This window comes from Pyrgilauda ruficollis, unplaced genomic scaffold (assembly GCF_017590135.1).
Source record: "Pyrgilauda ruficollis isolate IOZ18807 unplaced genomic scaffold, ASM1759013v1 scaffold8, whole genome shotgun sequence".
NCBI classification, from domain to species: Eukaryota; Metazoa; Chordata; class Aves; order Passeriformes; family Passeridae; genus Pyrgilauda; species Pyrgilauda ruficollis.
Window position 1 is genome coordinate 113,493 of NW_024529932.1, and position 8,367 is coordinate 121,859.

Here is an 8,367-nt window from a genome sequence, read left to right on the forward strand (position 1 = left end):
TTACCTTTTTATTACTGAGTGCTTTTCTGGGTTTTTCCTTATTTATTTACAAATTATATTTATCTTCTGAGTCCTTTTGATGTTTGTCTTATCTGATCCATAAGGATGCAGTCAGTTTTAAATGATAGTTTTAAAATAAATGAAAAATTCAACAATCTTGAGAGCTCATGCTAGAGGCACCAATGGATTCTGGTGTATTCTTGTTTGCTTTTTTTGTTTTGTTTTCAGTCTGGCAAAGCATTGGTTTAGGATTTGGAGTCCAGGAATCTTAAAGACACTCTCTGATGGTGTTCAGAAATCAGTTTGAGAGGCAAGCTAAGAAGAACTATAGCAGTTATTTAAAAAGGCCATACATTCAGGCCAGAATTTTGCCACAAACTTTTGCTAGCAGAGTGGCATCTGACTTGCGACTGGGATTCCTTTGCAGAAAAGGCACAGGGTTATAGATTGCTACAGCTGGAAATGGCTTTTTTTATTTGGGATAGGCCTGGAGTAAACTCTATTAGCAAAAACAGTGCTATGGATAATAACCATATATACTGGCGTTCTATATTAATATAAATTCCAAAAACAGTGAAGGCAACCTTGGCACTGCTCTTTCCTCATATGTCCCAGAATCATATCTCAGATATGATAAGGTGATAAATTATACTAGCCGTCATCTTTAATACTGGAGTTCCTCAATTACAAAAATTTCTTACCTTCAGTAAGGTAAATTCGTGCAAATCCTATTTACTTCTGTAACTGTGATTTGTGTTAGGATTTAACTTGTTTTGTAAAAATTTGGCTATTGCAGACCTCAGCTAAACCTACAATTTTTGAAAGGAAAAAAACAGATGCTCTGACTGGCAAGGGAGAAAAACAGATACTGAGGTAAATTAGCTTTATATTCCTGTTTTCTGGTTAATTAATTTTTGCTAAGCACTGTTTTGAACAATGCAACTTTCTGTTCATGATAAATATCACAGCATAAGCCCACTGACAAAGTATTACTCAACATAATTTTTGATATTGCTTTTCATCAGTTTTATTTAATGCAAATGTTGAAAATACATATGTTTAAATCATTGTTTAACAGACTTCTGTTTAGTTATATGGGTTAGAAATATAAATTTGAAAAAAGTCCACCTGCTCTGAGATACATAGAAGTAAAATTAATTTCTGATTGCAATACTTGTGGATAAGCTTGAAATTTGATGAGATTTATTTTTTAACTGAATTGAATATGTTAAGAACATAAAGTGTGAAGAATATAGGGAGCATACATAAAAAGTTTGTTGGACCCAGTCACCTGCCTCCAGTGGCCATAAACAGATGCTTACAAAAGTGTGGAAGCAAGCAGATATAATACTTAATTTTGAAACTCTCCCAAATAATTTATATTTGGAAAGTTTCTAAGATAGTATGGTTTCTATGTATTTAGTGTCTCACAGTGAATACTCTTCCACAAAGCCACTTAACCAAAATTATTAATATGTGCATGCACAATATATATTGTAATCATCTGAAAATGTAATGAGTGAATTATAAACATGATATTGTGTAGACCTATTTGCTTACCAGGCTTTTCCTTTCATTCTGTTCTAAGCACAGAATCACAGGATTTCATAAACTGGAATAGTGAAGCTTCATGTTCCAGGAGAGTATATTAGTAGAATATGAAATAATGCAGTACAATATTAATTCAGTTCTATAACTGAAGTTTATCAATACATAAAAAGCACTGTGTGGGTTTGAAGTGCCCCATATGCCACTGTATCACTTTTGACCCCAGTGATATTTAACATGGTTCCTATGGAGAAGGTAGAAAGCTAGAGCCAGGAGGATTCACTGCCCCTGCAGCGAGATTAAATATCATCAGCCAGATATGGAGGTTTGCTGAGGGTTACCACTGATGTGTGATTATGGTGGGGTTTTTTACAATCTATTTTAGTAGACCATTACTTACCCTGCAATTATATGACAGTGTGTTTCTGTAATTTTCTATATATCAAACAAAAGAAAATAAAGTGTCCTGTAACTGCTGGTCTCAGAAGATATGTGGTATAACAAAATATCCCGTCTCAATAAATTTTCCCTAAGAGGACTTTTTTTTTTTTACTTTTCAATGTTCTTTAAACACATGAAGATAATTTTTCATCTTTTAAATTGTCCTTAGTATACAAGAACCTAGTTTTCAGATTATTACTTTTATAGTTAGTGACCTAGAACTTTCAGGACAAACTTTGATCTTTGCTGGCAACATGGATCTAAGAGTGGGGATTTGGCATAATTTGTGTTTTAAGAAAATACTAGAATATAAGTATGCACCTCATGAACATCACAAGGTAAATACAGCCATTGTTATATTATTCCTTTTAAATTATGTTTTGATTTATAGCCTGGGGGTTGTTTGTTCAAGCTGACATTAATAAGAAATAATTTCATTAAAATAAGAGAAGACATGCATGTTCTTGAGAGTAATTTGAAAATTTTCTGTCTAGAGTTCTTATCTCACCTTTGTTGCCCTTTTACAAAATACCTGCATTGGAATTCAAACCATACTGAGAAACTGCTTAATGCTTGCTTTAATTACAGGAACATGTACAGAAAGCCCAACTTGTGTATTAAATGAACACTAAAAACATTTTTGGGTAGTAGTTGTGAACACTAATGTGGATTCTTTCCTTTTTTTTTTTTTTTTTCTGCTGAAGTTGGGATTAAGCGTGTGAGATGGTATAGAGATCAGTGCCTGTTGGCACAGAGAGTCTAAAATTCTCAGTAACCAGAGTTCCAGCAACTAATTGTTGATGCATTCAGTTTCCTGGCCATCCAAAACAGAAGCAAGTTCAGCAGAGGTCCTTTTTGTGATTATTACAGGACAAGAAGATAGGCTAGCTGACAGGTGGGAAGAACATGGATGTCTTGACAGCTCATTTCTCTGATGCAATTTGAGCAGTCAATTTATTGTCATTCTGACCCCTGCTGTTACACTGAGACTTATGGTGGGACTTATTAGCTCAGTTTCAACACTGCACTGCTGCAGTTAGCTAGCTTCTAAGTCTGTAAGTCTAGCTGGTTTTGAGGGGAAGAGGCTTTGTTGCCTGCAGAATTCCACACAGGCATTTTCTGCTTTGTTCAGCTGTACAGTGATCTACAGTTTAACCAATTGATTTTAAGTAATCAACTGATTTGAATTTTAATAATTGATTATCAAATACACTGGGGCCTTGGATTGTGATCTTCCAACTCTGAGTGGAAGTACCTCCATATCTGTATGGGGACAGTTCTCCCTCCAAGACCAAGACTGCTTGTAAGAGCTGGAACAAATGTGTCAATCCCAAAAAGACTAGTGAGCCCTAGGTTTGTCTTTGTTGCCTCTTTCCCCACAAATTTGAAACTTGCACAGATACCATCATCGTAGTTTCTATCACATATCTGGGTATCATGACAAATATAACAGTGTGATGTTGTGATATATTTTCCAAAGGCATCCTATATAATGCCTTTGCTTGAGAAAGACACTGAAGCTCTGTATATTGTTGTAGAGTATGTAAAGTGCTGTCTTTCCTCTGCAGTAATGAACAGGAAGAGAAACAAAGGGACATTGCATAGGAGCAGAGAGGCAGGCTTGGTCAGGAGAATGATCCTTCCAGCTTGCCAGAAGTGCCATTCTTTTCCTGGAGATTTCTTTACATTCCCACAGATTTCTTAGAAGATCAAGATGAAGCTCTAGCTGGTTTCATGTAGATGGTGTATGTATCCATGATGAGTACCACTTCAAAAGCCTGCTGGCAGCATCTCCTGCAGGCATTTCTGGTGATCATGGATTCAAGAGCCTGGCTTTCCAGAGTGGAATACCTGCAGAGAGCTGCAACTACATCTACATGAAGTGTTTTCCCCTTTTCTGGTGGGAATTCTTTAACTGATGAAAATGTCTTTGTAGCTAGTTATCACTCTCCTAGTGCCAATATTTAGTATTCTGTTCATGTTCTCCAAATGACATCACTTAGGTAACAGGAATCATGAGATGAAGATTGAGTTTGCAGAATAATTAGATGCTCAGCTAACCTGCGAACCTAGAAATGTACTGCTTTTTTTCCTTTCTTGGGTTTATTAATTCACAGTAGTAATCAGATTATGCAAATATAGAAAGCATGCACATTTTCAGCAGTTAAAACTTACAGGCAATGTGACATTTGCTGACTAACTTCACCCGTTTTATTTCAGAGGAAGACACAGTGTTCCAGGAAACCTGAAGATGGTTAATCCTCAAAAACGATCAATTAAAAAGACTGTAGGAGTGAACCACCTTCCACAGCTAAAGCACTGATTTAATAATAATGCCAAGAACTTCCAGTCACTTTTTAAAAAATTTAATTTGACTGAAAGTTTCTAAATTGAAAATGAAAGTATTTGTGTCTTATTGCAATGCCAGATCCAGATTGGAATGTCTTCTTGGTTGCCTTAGTGTAAGTGTTCCTCTGTCTAATGGAATTGCTCTTCTAGTTGCCATCTTTGTACTGGTGACTTCTGACCCTTTCCATTCTACTTCACATCGGTGATTTTGAGTGTGAGGGTGTTCGAAAACTTGGAGAATATTTAATGTCTTATACACTGTGTAGATCCTTGAATTATGGAAAACAAACAAGCCTTTAGCATTTTTGGCCTCTCAATCCAAGAAGAAGAAGGCAGACTGATGTAACCTGAAGTATTGTCTAAATATAACCTTTTTTAAAAGCTGGCTTGCCACAGCTCCCATGTTGACTACCACTTTCTGTCTGCATGGTTTAGAAGCACAGCACCATTTCCAGCTGCTTTAGGCAGTGCTAATGGATAGAAATGACAGAAAAACTGAGCACTTCTTTTTACGGAATCTTCAGAGCCTATCTTGTGGAATGTTGTTTCTTTTAAACACTATATATGTTCTATAAAGAAACACATATCCTCATATTAGTATGTTGCTCTTTGAAATTTGAATTCTCTGATGAACCCTTGTATCCACAGTCTTGAGGTTATAAAAATCTCTGTCTTCTTCAATGGCATTGATCCTTGTACTTTTAGAGTCCAAAGTAGTGCCAGTTCTAAAAGTCATCTCTTCAGTGAAAGTAGAACTACTTTGTCTCTTCATTCTTAAGCATGCAATTAATGTTGCAGTTTTATTACCTACAGTTTAGTCATTAAATTTGGCAAAATTTTTTCAAGTGGCAACAGGAAAAATGTTTTCATAATGAAGCTTCAGTCCTCTGGGTTACATCTTAAAAGCTCTTGGCAGAGCAAATGTGGCTGCTGACTGCCCTTTATTATTTTAAGAGCATTTCTAACTCTGCAATAAAGTTTTTTCCCCTCTTTAAGAGCACTACTAATAGTTCCTTATTATTGGCAGCATTAAAGTGACACTGTAATTAAGCTTACAGCAAAAGACAAACCAATGGTGTCATTCTAAAATGCAGAGAGCAAAGGCTTCCAGCATGGTACAGCATATTCAGTACAGAAATCCCTTTTTTTTTTTTCTCTTACATAGTATTAAATTCATTACAGATATTTTTCATGTTACCATGATGTACATGATATCATTCTTTCATAATTATGCAGGGTGATCTGCCTGGCTGTTTTTTTTCCTCACAGCATAGCACAGCTGGTTAGGTTAGAACTCTTCTGTTTGTGTTTTTCACATTAAAAATTTCCAAATGTTCATTGTGCTGGCATTTGTGGTGAAGGAGAGGAGAAAAATCACCATAATGGCTCTATTGGCATAAAAGACAAGGGACATCTGCAGTAGTATAGAAGATCCAGTTCTTGGATTCATGCAGCAAACATTTCCTACTGCTGTCTCTTAATCAAATGTTAGTGCACTCAAGTCTGGTCTGTGTAGCACCTCAGAATAACTGGAAAAAATGCACAAATATGACAGAACATTTTTTCACAACAAGATACTTGATGCTTCCCTCAAGGATATTCCTCACTGAGGACTTGAAAAGAAACTTTTTTTGAAGCCTTAAAAGAGGTATTTATTGGTACAGGAATGACCTGGGAGACAAGCAGACTATGTCCTATTTAGTCCCCGTTTCACCTTGCCAAGAGCAATTTGATTTGATTTGGGACTCAAAATGCAGTAGTATGACAATTAATTGCTAAAATGTGCTGTTTGACCATTCTAATTGTATGTCCAGCTGTAATCTTTGTTATGAAAAATGGTTATAGTTCAGTACTTATACTCTTTTAATTGGCATTTCATTTTCTTCCTGGCTTTCTGAAAATAAGGACAAACCTGATAGCTAAATTTGACAATGCCAATTTCTTTGCAACAGGAAAAAGAGAGTTTTTGGTTTCAAAAGTGGAGGTCTCTTTGGATCTAAATAAAATTTTTACACTTCTAGCTTTCCCAAAACATGTAGGAATTTTTTGTTTCATTTGGTGGGGTTAGGTGAATGAGTGTTTTGAAATTCCTGGATTTATCTTGTGTGGGCTTTTCTTACTGTTTTGTTGTCCTGTGAAATGTGGGGGTTTTTTTTGACATTTGGACATTTGGAGCAGTGAACAGTTAGATGGCTTTATGTAATCTCTTCAATATGAATATTTCAACACATTTAGGATTAATTAATCCTTCAAATACTTCACAGTATGCAGTATTATTTTAGGTCTAGAAGACAGAATCAGGTTTATTTAAAGCAGATATGGGAGTGTAGTGATGTCTGGTTTTCCCCTGATTTCACAATAGGATGATCTTTTGTAATGCTGCCAACAATTTCAAGATAAAGTTGGCCTCCTCTTAAGTTTCTGTACATCATACATGACACTGAAGGAATCTGAAACCAAAAATGGGAAACTGAATTGCTGACAGTTGTGGGCAGTGATTGAATGGAACTAAGTATCAGAGGAAGACAGGATCAGAGGTGAAGGTTTGAGTCTGGCCAAACTTCTTCCTTCAGTGTAGAATATACTTGAGATTCCAGATATACTGATTGGAGTGTGTAAGTGGCTTTAATTGATGGATTGGGAAATTTGATATCCTAACTTGGCGCTTGAGAGTGTGCTGCCTTTACATGGTTACTCTTGTAGTTCCATTAATTTCAGATGAGTCATGATTTTGAGGTAACTAAGGCATTTTAAGTATTTACCCATAGTGTTTCTGGAAAATATAAATTTAAAATCTCAAATGCTGGTAAGCACACTTGTCTTATTTCAAAAAAAAAACCCTTTCTTTTTTTTTGTTTTAGAGTCTGTTTTAGATTAAAGATGGTATTGAGTCATGGTAGTTGTTTTTAATATCCATTTAGCAGCAGTGTACTCTTCTATGATGGAGTAAAATGAAAATGTTTATTGGGCAGGCATTGACTCTGTTGCTGGTTATTATGTAATTATGCAGCATAACCACAGGCTGCAGAGAACTGGGGTGATAGGCTTCCTCATGTTCAGGATATCATTAATAATAAGCAAGATATTTTGTTGCTTAAATACTTTGTTTAATGGGTTCTCTGTATTTAAACTGACTAGGTGGTACAGATGACAGTTTCCCTGATTCCTATGATATTCTATCTCTACTGGTAAAGATGAAGTGTATAATTCAGGCTTAATACATTTCCAGTAGAGGAGGATGCTGTGCAGGCCTTTTTACAAATGTGATGCAGACACAGTAGCAAGCAAATAAATAAATAAGGAAGTGAACTTCTGTGTTATTAAGCTTCTGCTGTTTTTGCCAGACTGGTCTCAAACATGACATGTACTTTGAACTAACTCAAGTTGGAAGCAGATACAATGTGCATGGACTAAAATTATAGCTAATTGCTACAGTTTTATCATTTTACACACAGGTGTCACACTAATGGCAGACAGGTCTTGACTGGATAATGAGGCTTTTCAAAGGTGGCAGTACCTTATTTACTTGGCAGATGAGTTTAACCCTCTCTTCCAGAAATACAAACATTGGATTTAGTTCCTTATAGGTTACATCTTAGAATCCAGTTTTCCTGCACTTCACTAATCTGTGCCCTAAACTGCCAGCTAAGAACCATGTAGAGATCAAATGAGTCTCTCATGTCTACAGGAGTAGCATGCAGGTAGGGCCAGGCTTTGCCTGTGGTTCTGGGAGCAACTCAATGCACCACCCCACAGAAGGGGCTCTCACAGGCTCCATTTCTAGGCTGCTAAAGTTCTTATGCTCTGGTTCCTGTGTAACTTCTCAGCCCTCCCTTTGTTGCCTGGGAGAAGATGAATTCTGCTTCAGGATCTCATCTGTAATTTGGGGAGAACAGTATGTTTCTGGTGCTGAGAAGTGACACAAAGATACATACACTGGTGCTGGAGGGAAGCCAGCTGGTAAAACCACAATGAATCGGAGTTAGTCTGACCTAAAACAAATGGGTTTTCTTCTGTCTTACAACGAAG

At 36.4% G+C, this 8,367-nt stretch overlaps 1 protein-coding gene across 1 annotated transcript in view; it reads left to right on the forward strand.

Annotated features, from left to right (window-relative positions):
• The window catches only part of LOC121364121 (coiled-coil domain-containing protein 169-like), a 29,751-nt gene extending 25,439 nt beyond the window's left edge, over positions 1 to 4,312 (forward strand). The window contains 2 exon segments of the mRNA XM_041487117.1: positions 797 to 873; positions 4,210 to 4,312. Of these exon segments, the coding sequence (XP_041343051.1) occupies positions 797 to 873; positions 4,210 to 4,312 (180 nt within the window).
• Positions 4,313 to 8,367: the final 4,055 nt, after the last annotated feature.